Source organism: Stegodyphus dumicola, chromosome 1 (genome assembly GCF_044657685.1).
Source record: "Stegodyphus dumicola isolate Sdum_Otavi_A_Nest chromosome 1, ASM4465768v1".
Lineage (NCBI taxonomy): Eukaryota > Metazoa > Arthropoda > Arachnida > Araneae > Eresidae > Stegodyphus > Stegodyphus dumicola.
In genome coordinates this window covers 286829324-286847148 of record NC_140768.1, presented here as the reverse complement: position 1 = coordinate 286847148, position 17825 = coordinate 286829324, and the positions used below count along the sequence as shown (strand labels likewise).

At 33.5% G+C, this 17825-nt stretch overlaps 1 protein-coding gene and 1 pseudogene across 1 annotated transcript in view; one reads left to right on the top strand and one right to left on the bottom strand.

The window, feature by feature from the left end:
* Positions 1-17825, bottom strand: part of LOC118193190 (uncharacterized) — a 101232-nt gene that overhangs the window by 30179 nt on the left and 53228 nt on the right. Inside the window, exons 2-5 of the mRNA XM_035364240.2 lie at positions 14467-16934; positions 7191-7283; positions 1656-1742; positions 613-751 (exon numbers count right to left, since the gene is read on the bottom strand). Coding sequence (XP_035220131.2) covers positions 613-751; positions 1656-1742; positions 7191-7283; positions 14467-16934 — 2787 coding nt within the window. The remainder of the gene's footprint in view (positions 1-612; positions 752-1655; positions 1743-7190; positions 7284-14466; positions 16935-17825) is intronic.
* Positions 9955-13713, top strand: LOC146999575 (mitochondrial intermembrane space import and assembly protein 40-B pseudogene; annotated as a pseudogene).

The window sequence follows — 17825 nt, the reverse complement described above, 5'->3', positions numbered from 1 at the left end:
TGGCAGAATATTCTTCATTTTGCAACTGATTTCACTAATTTTAAAATGCTATCCCTCAAAGAATTTTCAACAGGTGAACTAGAGAATACTTTTTGAGTCACTGGCATGGTCTATGAGAAATTTAGGAATAAAAATTCAAATGTTAACTGTAGCATTAATAGGTGATTTTTAAAAGATGGGCTTTAGTGATATAAAGACTTGTAGTCACACACACACACACACACACACACACACACAAAAGAAAAAGAAAAAAAAAACATGATTTCATCAATCTAAGTTATGGAAGTATCTCTCAAATAAAAATTTTCTGTGAGTTCTTGTTTTAAAAAAAATTCATTTTATTTGCTGTCAAATATAAACTATCAGCATAAATAAAAATAAATAATCATTGTGCCTCAGACTGCATAGTGTCATGACTACATTTATTTAATCTTTGCACTTGTAATACATAAGATTCCACAAACATACTCATGAGATCACATTTCTAACTAGTATAAAAGTATTTCCACTAATCAAATTATCAGAGGAAAAAATTCTTGTTTTTAGTAACATGTTTGCTTTAATAACACATTTTACTTAATAAAAATTAAATATAATAGTTTTATTACTTACCATTCTTCCAAGGATAACGGATCACAAATGTAAATGTGATGTTCGTAAATTTCATTTTGGAAGTTGGAAATATGTAAAGTATTTGAGGAATGTTTTCAATTCTGTCTAATAGATGATCATTGGATATATCTGATGAATTCTATAATATCCAAAAAAATTTAGTATATTTTAGTATTTGCTTAATTTATTTTATGAATGAATGAATCATTATAATACTGATATTTATCAAGCATTATAATCTAATATGTTAAAGTAAATTAAAATTAGGAAATAAAGCTGGCATAAAGTAAGAAAAATATAAATCTCTGTAACTGATTTTTGTTTACTGTAGTGTCATGTCTTTTTTTAGCAATCTAATATATTTTACATTATACTATAGCAATTAATCAATATAAAGTGCTAAAATGTTCAATTAATTAAATGTATTATACTTATTGAGTAATTTTAATTTAATATATGTAATGTAATTTATTTATATGCTAATTTGCAAAATTAACTGCAGATAAATTCTCCCAATAATGTAGCATATGTTGAATTGTTCTTTTATTTCAAATTATGATAATTCATTCATCAGAAACAGTAGAGTTTTGTTCAATGAAATCTTTCATTCTGTAATTCAGTTATCCATTCTGTCTCAAGAAGGGATAAAAAGTAATAAAAATGGGTTTTTACTGTTAATAATTAATAATTCATTACTAAGTAAATTTGAGATAAATAATTCATTAGTAAATAAGTTTAATGACACTTTTAACATCTTTTTTATTTTGCTTTCGTTTCATAATACTATTCAGTAAATTTATTCCAAATAATAAGTAATTTTGTTCCAAATTGTATGTTTTATGCTCTTACGATTGAAAAAGTTAGTGAAACAATTGGAACAAGCCCTAAAATAATAAAATTACTTGAAAACTGAAATTCACAGACTAAGATCTTTAAATTTTCAGTTAGATGAGTTTTTAAATTCTTTATAAAAAACAACAAATTGTATCAAAATCAGCATATATAGTATTATATTTTTTGAAGGGTAATTAGTAAGTACAAACCAAAGAAATATTCTTGAAAGTTTCTGTCATAATTTGCAGGAGCCAGCGATTAAATATGATAAACTTCATTTCAATTTCTTCTTCGCTCTATAAAATAAAATTAGTTTTCAATCAGCATCAGAAAGCTCAGCAGTTATTTGTTTAAAGAGTTATAATAGTCATAAGATACAGAATGATGTAAATGAACTGAGATAATTTCATGGGGGGAATATTTGCATGGTTCAAAATATTCAGTTTTGAGAATATTTCAACTCATATTTTTAAACTATATATTGCAAATTCTATGAAAGCAAAGTTAGAGGATACACACGAAAAACGCACTAAATAAAACGCGACCGTTTTCGCTTTCGTTGAGGTTTCCGTCTGAGTCTTTTCTTATGGGAAACATAGAGCTTTATTTCGGTTATTTTGTCGATAGCCTGGTTTTATTTTCCTGTGGAAGTACGTCATGTTGTTTAATTATATTATGCATATCTTGCTGCTGAATTCCAGTATATTTACTTGGTTTAGAAAATTTCTAATACAAGTTAAGAAGGAGTTGGTATATATTATTTTCTGGTTTTTTAATAATTCATGTTTGTGTTTTTGTAATTTCTAGGTTCATATTTGTAATTTCAAGCTTTTTCTAGTTTGTTATTTCTAATTCATGTTCGAAATTTCTAGTAAATCATGTTTGTATTGTATTCAGAGCCCATTTTAATTTAGTGGCGTTTTAATAATTCATACCGGGTATTAACAAAAGTTTCCAGCCACCGCAAATATCGTCTGTGCAAACAATTCATGTTGGCATGTTTAATCATATTTTGTAAAACTACTTTTGGCATTTGAAAGAATTAAAACAGTGTGTTGTGAAATTTGTAAAAAAAATATCGTTATCATTAAATACAAGGTGTCTGAGATGGAACTATCAAGCTGCCGGATAGAAATCATCATTTACTTCCAGCTCTGTTACAAAAAGTCAGTCACAGAATGCCACCAAAACATGCGTGTAGCTTTAAGTACTAATGTTGTATCATATGACATTGCGAAAGTTTGGTACTGATAGTTCAAAAACAAGGGCTATGACATTCAAGAAGCAGAGCACTCTGTCAGTAAGCCAGACAGAGTGCTCTGCTTCTTGAATGTCTTGTGATGAGGCCCGCCAGCAATAACTTGTGGAATAAGATCAGTGTGCAACCACTTGAGAGCTTGCTAAAGAGTTAGATGTTGGTGTTATACTGATTAATTTTGATATGCATCGCATAAACGTGACGTACAAGTTCAACCATTGGCTGCCGCATGAGCTGACTCGAGCAGATAAGGACAGACATGCGTGGGCCTGCACTAATCTGCTAGAATATCAACGCAACAACAAAATTCTGGACCCGATCGTTATTTGTGATAAAAAGTGGATTTACTTCAACAACACAGACTGAAAAGGGGGTTGGTCTGCGCCTGGTGAGTACGTTGACAGTGTCGCAAAGTGCAATTTGACTAACAAAAAGATCATGTTTTGTATATGGTGGAATTGCCGAGGTATTATCCACAAAGAGTGTCTCGAAAAAGGTAAAACCCTTGACAGTAAGACCCTTATCACTTCTATAGACGTGCGCGGCTAGGTGGGACATTTCTGAGAAATGAGATTCTAGTAGCACTGCTTTAAACGGGAGGCTTCTGAGAAATGTTTCGTCTAGCTAGGCGAAACATTTTGAAACTTTTCCAAAAATGTTCCGTCTGGAGACGTGTTTCATGTACATTCAACCAATCAGACGAAAGTGCTGCTTCTGAAGGATCATGGGTAATTTTCAATATGGCAATGGCCCTTGTTGTGAAATCATGGATGGTGGAAATAGATGCAGATTTAATAGGAAGAAATACGTGAAAAGCTATATACAGTCAAAAGTTGTTAATTCGGATACCCATAATCCAGAATGATCTATAATCCGGACCTCAAAGCCACAAACTTTCTGCGCATGCGTCGAGTTGACGCATGCGCATAGACGTTTATGCATGCGCGTAAGACCTTTACAGCTGCGAATATGCATGTGCGCATGCGCATAATACGTTTACGCATGTGTGTTTAATATATAATGGATGGTATAAGCTAAGCTAAAATTATCTAATTCAGTTAATGTTCCAGATTGCATTGTTCCTTAATCTTCGAATTGGATCCGGCTTACTATTTTTTGCAGACTGTTAGAGCAATTTTATAAAAGTAAGCTTGAACTTTCGATTATGTCAAATAGAATTTCCGATATATATTTACTAATATGTAAAGGATCTACAAAGCAAAAGTATGTTTCGAAATCCGAAATCTGTTTATCAATTCCATGATGCTCTGTGGCTGGGGGGGGGAGTGAATTGGAAGTTGATCTGTCAGCACTATCCTTATCTTCAGGGCAGATGTTTTTATTTTATTTGGCTTATAACTCCTTACTAAATGTAGTATTTCATCTCGATGTACTGTCTTTGATATGATTTAAATCAAGTTCCTCGTCATTATAATTCGCTAGGACTTAAACAGCGGAACTTTGTAACTAAACAGGAAATTATATCTTTTTAATAGAATTAAAGAGAGAGTATTATCACATGAAACGAAACAACTTAAACAACGTACATTGAAAGAAATGTTTAATAAAGTAAACAAATAAATATTAAGCTTTTTCTTTTTGTAAATTTTGATACCCTTTAGATCATAATTGTTCTTTATTTCATAAATTATGGTTTCATATTTTTAATTTTGTAATTTCTGCATGCCATCTTACCAGATTTAAACTGAGGATCTATAATCCGGAAAAATCAATAATCCGTAATTGGCGAAGTCCAGACGAGTCCGGATTAACGACTTTTGACTGTATATATATATATTGTTGTTTTGTTGTAGTATCACTGTCTAAATCATTTTTAAATGTTTATATATTCATTAAATTTATAATCGTGGAAATTTCAGTATAGACAATATTTTATCATGTGCTCGGTGATGATGTGCTATTTCTGATGATTTGTTTACAAATTATTCATCGTCAAAAGTTCACCAAATTTATCATATTTTGGGCTGATCGTGTGAAAAGAATGTTATTGTTATATAATAGAATTTTTTTTATTAAGGGGAATAAATTTTAAAAATATGTTTGCATATGCATGACTTTATTTTCTTCTAATTACTTTTATTACTTTTAAATTGAATTTGCATAATCAGCGATTATGTATATTTATCAAAACATAAATTATTTAAAATTGAGGATACACATTACATAAATTTGTATGCTATTATCATGTTAATAATGAAATGCTTTTTAGATTATAAACACATTAAGAACTATCCTTTTATTATAGATGCTGCATATTGAAACATTGGAAATTTATGTATTTATTATGATTGATGAAAAACATTTGTATTTACATTCATTAATAAAAAGCTTATTCATTGCATTAATACTAATAAACATACATCAACAATTTCTAAACCGTCACACCTCTCTCCCTATGTTTATGTGTGTAAATATATATGTATGAATACAAAAATGAACATTGCTAAAAAAGTTTATTTGAAGTTACTTCTAATTCATATAACGATTATATAATTGTCAGCAACTGTAGTCATCAGTCCTTTGCACATTATCACGGATATGGAATACACAGTTGAAATATAATTGAAGTGCATTTTGTGGATTAGGCTAGTCATTAAAATTCACCCACTTACACACAACCTTTGCATTTGTAACTATACTTGGGATTTTAAGCAAAAAAATTGAGCAAGTAGCTTTTATGAATATTTAACATTTTGGGGATGAAATGAAAATTTTTGACTCATCACAAAACAAATATCAGTAAATGACATTATATCATGTACATAAAAATTATTAAATAAATATATGGATATAAAAATAACTATTTACAATAATAAAATCAAATATATACAACAAATCATTATAAAGAATAGGACTTCTCTTTGCATGTTTTTTCTCTATAGCTTTTAGAATCACTAGAGTTAAAATAAAAGTGATTTACCTAATAGTCATCACCTTTCTATTATTTTCCATAACTAACAATAAAGTTTAAAATGAAAAGAGTGTGAGCAATGCAAAATACAACACGAAAAAGCAATCATCACTCAAAAGAAAATGTCACTTTTGCCTATCTGAGCGATAACTGATTCTTGTTTGGCTTTCAGCCTGTTTACCAAGTGAAGATGGTAACCCGATTTAACGGAAGCATGATTCTCAGAATTGTTCCTCCAAACATTTTGTTCCGGTAACAAATATCTATGTGACAGGGTCTTAAGATATACAGCGAGATGCTAGTCTGTGTTGACGTTGCTATTAAGGAGAAACGTCGAACTGAGTTGTGGCGCAAAAAGATAATGATCCATCAAGACAACGCAAGACTCCATGTGTCTGCATTCACCGGCTGGACTCCTTACAAACTTGAATGGGATCTTCTGCCAGACCCACCATATAGCCCCGACATCGCTCCTTCAGAGTTCTACCTTTTTTCACATCTGCAGCTACATCTTGCTGGTACCATCTTCCATTCTGCACAGGATATCCGAAATTAGGTTGATCCGTTTTTGAACTTCCGGCTACCATGTTTCTGGGCCGAAGACTTTGACAAACTACCAAAACATTGGCAGAAAATCATAGATTTGAGTCTACCCACACTAAAGATACTATTTTCATTTTTTTTCCCTAACTTTATTAAGAACGTGTTTTGGCCATAAACTTTCGTTTCAACTAGATATAATTTGCAATTTCTAGTTTTATGTTTGAAATTTCAGTTTTTTCTAATTTATAATTTTTAATTCATGCTTGAAATTTCTAGTAATTTATATATGTATTGTATTCAGAAGGAAGTGTCGTATTCACAGAATCTTAAAGAATTTGTGTTACAAAAAACCATGGAGGCTTAACAAAGCGCATAGCCAACTCGTAACATTATTTGCATAAATTAAAAGAGATGTTTTTAGTTTAATAAATGTTTTGTTGGATTACGATTCTTAAGTGACAAACTTGAATAACAATATTAATAACATATTTTTAGGATCTGGACACTTAGATTCTGGTATAAAAATTATTTCAGCAAAGCGTATGTAATAAACTAAAAGAATGTTACACACAAGTAAATCATAAGAGAATGTCACTAAATGGCATGAAAGGGAGGAGGGGGGATCAATATTGAATTTATTGTTTAACCGAAATTCCAAATTTGAAATTAAATATCTCAGTCAAGATTTTATTGTGCGGGTGTTAAATATCGAGTGTATATAAGGAATAAACGAAATTTGGAGAAATACATTATGTACTGTCACATAAATTTATGTTATAATTACTGTATTATAAATTTTCAAAACTCTGGATGGAATTACAAATCATCTTATATTAGTTAGACGATAATTTATATATTAGTTACAGAAAATAGTATATCAAGTATTTATGCAAGCACATTTTATAAAAAAATCAAATTAATCCTTAAATCATTCAGGTATTCATTATGTTCAATAAGAAAGCAGAATTATTCACTGAATGCAAAAATAAAGTAATGAAGATAATAACTTACATAATCCTGGCGAGGAAGATAGATAACTGCAGTAATCATATTGTCGTTTTCTGTTTGACTAAGGTCTTCTATTTTAATCTGACTATAAAGTAACTGAAAAATGTTTTTCAACAAATTAGTAAATAAAAAAATTAAATGCATAAAATGCAATCATGCACATATATATTTATAATTTCATACATATTATGCGTATGATGTTTTTAACCCTCAAAACGCCTTTCCTTTAACTCGTCTCTTGCGCAGCCTGACATTAAAAAATGTATCATAAAATAATTTCTCATGTATTCTTTGCTTTTAAATTAAAGAAAGCAAATTTTGGTGTACTTCCAACAGTATGGCATTTAAATTATTTAATTACATTTCTTAGAAAATATTTTTAATAAGCTCAATGTGGAGGTCCAGCTAGCACTTTTGATACCCTAACCAAACAATGTATTTGGCACCCCATATAATTAAATATACTAATAACTTATAACTTTTTATTTAGTTATGGCCTTCAAATCGGCACCCTAACCGCTGCATATATTCCTTGTGCTTGGAGCAAACTGCCAACTATGCGATTAAAAGCAGCCAGACATTCTTGGAGAGTAGCAGATTTTCCCATTGATGCTAAAGCAAATACGAAAGGAAACTGTCATATTCGCAGACTATCTGTTGCTGCATTTATATATAGGCTGGTATTTTATTACCACCACTGCATCTAATATTTTTTTATTCAATATATCTTAATATTTGCATACACTTGGTAATTTGTCTCCTTTACTCTGCTTACCCTCTTCCCAGAAACTCAAGAATTATTGAGCATTTTCTCTTTTGTCGATTCACAACTCTCCTTTCTAGGTTTCCTTCTCAGGCTTTTTTCATTTAATTTTCCATGATGAATTACTTCATGCTGTGCAATAATAGCTTTTCAATGTACACAAGTTAGGTATAATGTATCCCAATAAACCCCCACAGACACAAAAGTAAACAATAAGATGCGAAAAAAATCGTTCTTGAAATTTCAGCAATGGTAAAGGTACCACATTCATCTGTGAACCGTATTATTACGAAAGCTTTAGGAATTACAACTTTTCAATTAGTGTCATGCGACTATGTTGTTTGACAAACAGGAGCTGTAAGAGGCGTGAAACAAAACTGTATGGAGTTATTCCACAGTGCTTCAGGATGTAACATCAACATAATGACAATTCATGGACAGTTGCAAAATTTGGGTGTTAACGGAAAACCAGTTGTACATTAGCGCAGCTAACCCAAAGCACACCTGGCAAAGCATTACCTAGTATGATGTAGAGCAAGATGTAACTGGAGTCTGGCATTTCAAAATTAATAAATGTAACTTAATAAATGTAACTAAATTAATAAATGTAACTAGTGTTTTGAAATTATATTGCACAGATTTGCTTGCATTCAATAATTCACCTGTTTTATTCTCAGATTTTTCACGATTCCAATGAAAAATTATTCTCATATCAAACACAATCTCAGAAATTCCTGACCCATGTTAACAAAGTAGCTCCTCAACCTTAAATTTCGCTTTTTTCAGGTTGAATTTTTTTTCGCCTCGTGCGTTTTATAAGAAAAGTATGCCAGAACTGATTCACCAATCCCCTGAAAAAAGGATAAAAGTAACACAGCCTGGAGAGAATACATTAAGTCTTTTGTTTATTTCTAGTAATTCTTTTGGATGAACGGATTATAGATATATCGCAGACAATAACACTCTGCAAACGACTTCCTGAGTGGAATCTGTAGGAATCTCACACACAAGGCCTTTTTAAATGTCTTTTTTAATTCTTTCAAAATTTTGCAGCGTTTTATAGACTTTGTATTGCAATAGAATTTTTACTTAAAGCTGATAAACCTAAGGTGACACAAAGGATAAAATTTTAAGAAATGTATATTCTACTTTGGCTGATATATGCTTACTGCTTAACACTACACAGAACAAACTGCAAGGAAGAGACATCCATTCATTATTTTGGGAACTTAATGCGGTTGCCCATTATTGAAAAGGGTTGTATTTCCTCGGAATATATACAGTTATATATAAAAGCAGATTTTAATATTCTCTTCCAAGACACTGGAAATTTGAATGTGCAAACAGAGTCGTAGTTAGGGTTTTCAGCGCCTAGGGACAACTGAAGATTTCGCGCCCCCTACTGCTTGCCAAGGATGGAAAACATTTAATTCTAAAATGTCGTAACATCAGTTTGGCGCCCCTTAGATTCTGCACCCGGGGACAGATGCCCCCCCTTGCCCCCCTCTAGCTATGACCCTGTGTGCAAACATAATATGCATACATTATGCATGTACACTACGTGAAAAAAAAAGGAGGGACAGTTCTATATTTTCCGTTCTACTGGGCCGATTGACAAGATTCAAATTGCATTTTTTATGTCTCGAAAGCTTGACTTGGGATATATATTAGATTTATATATAGCATTGTTCTAACATAGGTATTTTGACACAAAATCGTTCTTTTTGTGAAATAACACCATTTAGATAGTGATGGAAATGTTCTATGGCTTTGACTATGGCGAGCAATTCTTTCCTGGTGACATAGTAATTCCTCTCCAGTTTAGACAGGCACTTGCTCCAGTACGCCACTACACGTTCTTGGCCGTCTATTTCTTAGGACAAAACAGAAACCGACACTTTCATTGCTTGCGTCCGTGTCGAGAATAAATGGTCTGTCAAACTGAGGATACGTCAGGATCGGAGATGTTAAAGCATCCTTTAAGTTGTGATGTTTTGTGGGTATTTCAGTTGTCTGCTGTTAATATTAATAGTTTATTATTACATAATTGAAAATTTGACGCTTTTCTGAAAAAAAATTAGAACAATATGTCTTATTGCGTTTCACATGGCAAAGACAAAGTTATGTTTTTAACAAAAGAAGATCTCAGTGAACCTAGTTCTACTAGTTCTATTGTATTACCCGAAGATGATAAACCTAGAGGTTTACTGTTGCCAAATGGTGAAATAAATTGGGCTTATCCTTTTCTAGGAAATATGGCTGTTGGTCCATGTAGTGTTGAATTTCGAGAATCTTTAACTTGTTTCCATAACAGCACAGCAGCAGATCCTTTAAGTTGTAAATGCATCCTTGCATTCTTTTGTCCACAAGAACTTTTGCTTGCTCTCTGTCAGCTTGTGAAGGGGTCTTGCAATGGAAGAAAAGTCCTTCACGAATCTCCTAGAGTAGGTGCAAAGCCCTAGGAAGCTTCTCAGCTGATGGACATTTTCGGGACATTTCCAGGATTTAACGGCTGACACATTTTCAGGATCCATGCACACACCTTCTGCGGAGATGACATGTCCCAGGTAAATCACTTCTTGTCTGAATAATTTGCATTTAGCGGGACTTCAGATTGGTTTCCTTCAGTTTTTGAAGCACCTTTCTAAGATTTTCTAGAGTCTTTCCGACGATGATATCATCCAGGTATATCAGACACGACTCGTAGGAAAGACCTTTGAAAACAGTCTCCATTAGACGCTTGAATGTAGCTGGTGCATTGCAGGGTCCAAACGGCATCACCTTGAACTGCCAAAGTCCTTGTCCCGTCTTTTTTCGGTCATTAGGATGTATTTCTACCTGCCAATACCCACTCTTTAGATCAAGTGTTGAGAACCACTTGCATCCAGAAAGAGTGTCCAGAATGTTGTCAGTTCTAGGAAGAGGGTAACTGTCTTTCTTCGTAACCTCATTCAACCAGTGATAGTCAACGCAAAATCTTGTTGAGCTGTGTTTCTTTCTGACAAGAACGATGGGAGATGCCTATGGACTTGCTGAAGGCTCGATGACATTGCCTTCTTTCATATCCTTTAAAAGTGTTCATACCTCTTCCTGTTTCGATTCTATGTTGTGTCAAACTGGTTCGATCCACGTTAGAAGACGAGTGGGAGAAAACAGCTTGAAGATTTTTAATGACACGATCGGCAGCATTCCTCTCTTCATCGTTTAATTGCACATTCTGCAGTAATTCTGATGTAATACTTTCTGAAGAGATGGATTCTGGAGGGTTACTCTTTCGTTTAATACTGGTCACTGGAGTACATGCAGCAACCACTTCACCTTTCTTAATAACTCTTGTTCTCAGTTACTTTGGCCACTCTCACTAGGATAACCTTTTTCGATAGGTCGACGAGTGCTGAGGCTACTAGTACTCCTTTCAAGCTATTACAGTTATTAAGATCTTCTATGATGCCGTAGCGGAAATTTCTATTTTCGGCTATGGATCCAGGAAGTAGAAACTCTGTTCTTGTGGTCATCCTGAGCAAGAACGCGGTATTGTCTTATCGTCTTGAGCTATGATTTTGTGGATAGATTTAACTCCTTCATTCTTAATTCCAAATAGAGCTATGTCCTCAGATGCAGAATGTAATTCGTTATTTTTAAAGTCCAAGGAAAAATTGTATTTCCTTAGAAAGTCAAATCTGAGTATACAAGGATCTGTGTTCTCTGCTACATATGCCATGTGATGGTAAGTGGCACTGCCAAACGTGATGTTAATGTTTATTTTTCTGTTGATGTCGATCTTCTCACCGGACACAGTTTGCAGGGTAATGCAGGGTGGCGTCCAGATAAGTTTGCATCCCATTTGTTGAGGCAAATCTTTTTGGATGATGGTAACGTTGGCTCCTGTATCTATCGTCATATTGCAGGGAACTCCATTAATATGTCCTATTATGAAAAGTGAGTCCATTACTGCCGCCTCTCACTGCAGAAATCTGAAGTGCTTTAAACTGGGGCTTTTCATTATCTGGCAACCACCGCCCCGCTAAATGGCCACAAATTAGTTTCCCTGATGCTTGCTAGGAGTGGTCTTAACATTTGTGCCCAGTGGCGTTCTGCAGTTCCTTCATATGTGTCCTTCAGATCCACAGTTCCAACATTTTAAGGTTGATTTCTTGTCACTGATATTTCGTCTCAAGGCATTCAGTTGTCTGGTTATATATCATCTAGACGAATAGTGACTTGATCCCTTGGCTCTTGAACTTGAGCAGCTCTGATTGGGTGGCGGTCTCTACGAGTTGCTTGCTGGGCTGCTTCGAATTTCATGGCATACACTAGAGCGCTTTTTAATTAACATCCGCCATTCATAGAGCCTTCTGCATTTCGGGATCCCGGATGCTATCGATAAAGTACTGCAGGGACGTGATTTCCCTCATTTACACTAGAGCGCTTTTTAATTAACATCCGCCATTCGTAGAGCCTTCTGCATTTCGGGATCCCGGATGCTATCGATAAAGTACTGCAGACTCTGTAAAGGCAAGCTGAGACAGCCTTTCAACATCCGTGGCGAGTTCCTGGAGTGATTCGGTGGGCTTCTGTTGATGGGATTTTAATTGAAGCCTGCTTAATTTTTTTAAACATTTCTCGCCAAAGCGCGGGATAGAGTTTCAAAGTCAAGTCTTTGGTTTTCTGGAAGCGTCTAGAGGATATACGCTGCGTCTGCTCTCAGAGAAGCGGTGAGATGACAGGCCTTAGTCTGGGGATCAAATCCATTTGCATCCGCAACGATAGAAAATTGTGTCATATACACTTGCCAGGAGGTCTTCCCATCATATGTAGATAGTTTCAGAGAGAGACGAGCAGGCATTGGTAAAAATTTAAAACCCTCCGAATTGCTCCCTACCATCGCCACGAATTTCTTTAAAGTATCCACTTCTTTGGCAACTCCAGAAACTCTGTCATCAATTTATTGTTGGACAGAAGAAACCTTTTCTTCAATTTCTCCAATTCTATTTTCAACCATGTCCATTCTATTTTCTATAGCCTCAAATTTGTTTTCTATCACACAGGTAATTTCTCTTTTCATTTCTTCTTGACCTGCTTCAATCTTTTCTTGACCAGCTTGAACGGCTTTCATTTCTTCCTTATGGATTTCATTTCATCTTTAACAGAATCTTTCTTTTTTTCCTCTTTCATTTCTTCTTTAAATGATGCTTGGCCAGCTTCCATCTTTTCTTGGAATGCAGCAAAAGCACTGATGAGCTGCCTCAATTGTTCTTCCATCGCTCTTGTAATTGGCATTCCAAAATTCCTCTTCTGTACGGCTTCATTTGAATTGAATGAACGTCTGATGAGAAATGGACAAAATTTATTATTATCACAACAAAAATGCTTAAATTTCCTCAGATATTCTTTCAGTATTACAATATCTCACAGTAGTTATTTTTTAACTACTCAAACATTCAACAGAATTAATTCAAAACAGCTAAGAAAGCTAATCCATGAATTTGCTATAATCATCAAGAGCAGTTTTCTAAACAAACTTTTAAAACAACAACAAACTAACTAATAACTGAATTGAGAAGTCTTCCTCCTTTTTACATGGTTTTAAATCGCGCGCAAGAATTTTCTCGAAATTAAATAAAAGAGAGATTTATTTATTAAATATTAAATGCACACGCTCTTGTATTTTTAGTTTTCTGGCTTAGCATGTATTTCCTTAAAGTCTATTTTTCAAGCAGGTATTTCACCGCATCAGGCTATATTCAAGGTAAATTTCGGTAAAATTATAAGGTATATTTTAATTTTATAAAAGTTTTCTTTGTTTCAAAGTCTCTTTTCTATATTTCTTGTTTCCACTTAAAACTCCCTACCAGAATGAGTTTTTAGAATCACGTTGAATGCAAATGAGTTAGAAGAAGTATTTTATGAAGATTCAACTTACTTTGTGAGAGAGAGATAGGAATCCTGAGTAGCGCATGTTTGCCTTCGGGTTAAGTCCCTCTCGAAGCTGTTACGCTTGGCTGTATATTACGTGCCTTTGGATATTCGCTAGTTAGTTTAATTCAAAGGCCAACTACATTAGATACTTATGTTTAGCTTCGGCTAAGTCTCTTTTAGTTAGTTATAATTTAGTTCTTATTTCTTATTCTGAGTTTAAGTTCGAGAAAGGGGCTGACTTAATCTTATTTTGAGTGACTAAAACGGTATTTTAACCCTTCTTCAGTCTACATGTTTAGCTGTTTGAACTTAGCGATAAGTCACTACACAGTTCACTAGGTTCCTCGACGCTCATCTGAGAGAGAAAGGAATGAGGAACTCTACAAACTGATTGCCAAATAATGTTTTTGAAATGTTTTAGATTTCTTTATATATCTACATATTTTAATAAAAATCGTTTTAAAAACGTTTAAACGGCATCTGTGAGTCTTATTTTATAATGAATGAAACAAAGAATTAAGTTCATAAACGACCTTTCATAATTTTCTAAGAATAAATTACAGCCAGAATTAAGCTCTTAAATTATTTGTTACTTACCTCAATTATCCCTTTTGTTGCCTGAAGCTCGGTTGATATTATGGAGGGCATTATGGTAACCGTAGAACTCACTGCATTGTTTTTCGTTCTAGTAGAGCTAAAATCAATGTGTTTGCCTTCTCTGTGAGTTTCAGCAGTTGTAGAGTATGTGATATCGTTAAATGTTTGCATTGGCTTAACAGTAGAGGAAGGAATTGTTCCATTAGATGAAGTTACAGCAGTTAAAACATTGCCCAAGCTTTTGCTTTCCTTGTAGATTTCAGTAGCAGTAGTAGTAGGAGTGCTAAATATCTTTATTGTTGTAGATGTATTTTCTCCAGTTTCTTCAGATACCGTATTCTTATCTGGAGCACAGGTAACCACTGCTGTAAACTCTGTGGAATTTTCAGATGGTTTTATTGTCTCTTCAAGTTCAATAGTATTTGAAGATGTTGAAAAATGGTGCTCAGAATTATCTGTTGCTGTAAAAATAATATTGTCTTCACCAGGTGTTTCATATCGTTCACTCCAATGACTTAAATCAAGCATTGTTGAGAAATGAGAGCTTTCTGTCGTCTGTAACGATTCACTATACTTTTCAGTATTCGAATCTGATTGCTGCTCGACATTTGTAGAAGAAAAAACATTTCCGTTTTCAGTTGTTACAAATATGTCATCCTTATGATCTGAAATGGAATCATAGATTGCTGATGAATCTGTTGAACCTACAGTTGTCTGTGCATTGAATTCTGTTGAGCTTATGCCTGAAGTTGAAGATGACAACGAATTCTGCTCAACTGTATTATCTGGTACACTTTCAGAAGTGAAAAAAGGCACATTCCTAAAAGTAATTAAAAAAGGAAGTGTAGTTGAGACGTTAATTGGAAGTTCTGTGTTTTCACCAGAACTGGTAGGAAAACTATCATGTAATGAATCTGCTGATGTAAAATTTTCTTGTAATATGACATTTATTGACTGCTCTTTAGAATCCTCAAGCTCTGGATTACTTGATTCTAGAAGTGTTACTGTAGATTTCAAATTTTGATAGGAAAGTTGATCATGACTGTTATATAAAGCTGCAGTGCTTATATTGGTGACAGATGATGAGTGATCTACAAAATCATCAGAGGACACATTTGCTAACATATTATTATTAGAGATATTAGCATTTTGAAAGTTAATGAGATTGTTATGAAACACATCATGTGAGCTGGAAGCTAAAGGTATGCTTGCTGGGTTAGTCATCGTATCTAGATACTCTTCACTTGTAGAGGATGTTCCAGTATAGGTTTCCAACCCAATACCAATGCTCGTAAAAATATCTTGAACAGTATCATAAGTTTCCATAATCTGTTTTGATGTTGTCACAATCCGATCTACAGTTAATGGACTAGTTTCAACAATTTCTGGAGTGGCTGTTGTTGTAGAGGTTATTCTAGGTATTTTTTTATTCATTTCGGCAGTTACAGATCCATAAGATGTATCAGGTGTAGTAGGAGAAGTTTCTGTCACTGAAGTTTCAGTTTCATTTATCGGTTCACTATGCAATAAAGAGAGATAATTTGTGGCTTTTATTTCATTGTCTTTTACTTCAGGGTACAGTAAATCTTTAGTTGTAGTGAATGCAACATATGCGAGTTCTGGTTTGGGAGTCACAGCATCCATGGTGGTATTTTGAATTTTGTTTAGAAACAATGACGCATTCGTACTCCACGGTACTCGAGTGGATGAAATATTCTGCCCCAATTCACTAGCAGTTTCATAATATTTAACCTCATTTACAACTGATTCGTCTGGAATAGTGAATTTATTTTTTTCTGAAGTACTAAAAGACTGGACAGTTGTTAAATTATCTCCAAATGAAGTTCGGAAAATTAAAGAATCTGAAACATTTCTAGTGGAAGGAGTTGTTTCAAAAGATGTATCTGAACTGTTTAGATCAAGGAAAGCAAAGCTGTTAGCAATCTTAAAACTGTTGTCAACATTTCTTATTTCCGAATCTAGTTCATTATCATGAGACAAAATAGTTTCGTAATCAATGCCGGATGAGTTGTGCGATAATGATAAATTAGAGTTGGAAAAGTTCATTAATGCATTTGAATTAAAATCAAGAAGACTAGTGCTATTATAGTCATCGATCTCAGTGAGCTTCTTTCCATCCGAAACATTGTTGTGATGTTTAGAAGCCCACGTAATGGCAGTGAAAAGGTTTTGTTTACCTGTTGATGATGTTACAGAAGGAAAATTTGTACTTGGCCTACTACTGGAGCAATCATCCCAGTTTGTACATTCGGCTTCATCTGGAATGATGATTGAAACAGTTTCTGTAGTTACATTTGAACTCTGCGTATAATTATTTTGTTCTTGTCTAACAGTTTGTGCTACTGATTCAAAAAATGAATCATTGGAATTCTGAAGATACGATGAATTCGCCGTTGAAATATCTGCGACAGTATCTGGTGAACCATGAACGGAATAAAGCATTGAAACTGCAAAGATAAAAGTTAATGATATATAAATAGAAAATTTTATAAACAACCATAAAGCATAACAATTCAAAATGCAATTTCTATAATTTAATAAACAAATAAATGAATATTTATCATCGAATACTTTAAATTAAATGCAACAAAACAAACAAACAAAAACAACAAAAAGACCAAAAAAGCAATTGTTAAAACTACTAACATTTAGCAACAAGATTCGGCATAACATGCATAAATTTGTCAGTCTATAGTTTCAAAGATTAAACAGAACGTTTAAAACTATAAACATGCGAATTTCAGCAAGTTACGCCGATTCTTTTTGCTAATCCTAAGAAAAGCGCTCCCGCAGACCTACGTGCTCTAAACGCTTACACACGCATAGGACCTCGGGAATTTTCCCCGTTAAGCCATTTAAAATCATTCCTGCAGTTAAGTACCCTGAAATTACAGTTTATTATAACTGATAGTATATGAATATACTGTAATACATTTTTTGTTATATTAAAAAGAACTGTTGTGTACACTGCATGTCTTGTATGGAATATTTCGTTAGAGATATATTTCTCATTTAATTAATTCATTTCTCACTTCGCGGCAAGGCAAAAATACATAAAAACTTAAAATACCTTTATCAAAAATTGAAAAATATATAAAAATATAAAACACAAAATACAGTTAAAACAATTTTTAAAAAATTTACAATTAAAATTCAAGTTTCTAAGCAAAAACAAGCAATTTAGCTAGCGGGCAAGAAGGCACATTTTCCGGTGCACGAAATAGAAAGTTTACTTTTCTCCCAGTCAGCAAAAAGACCCTGAAGGTGCAGAAGCTGACTTAATTCACTATTCTGCTAAGTTTCAAATGTAAACAAATATGCAAGCTATGGTAAAACAA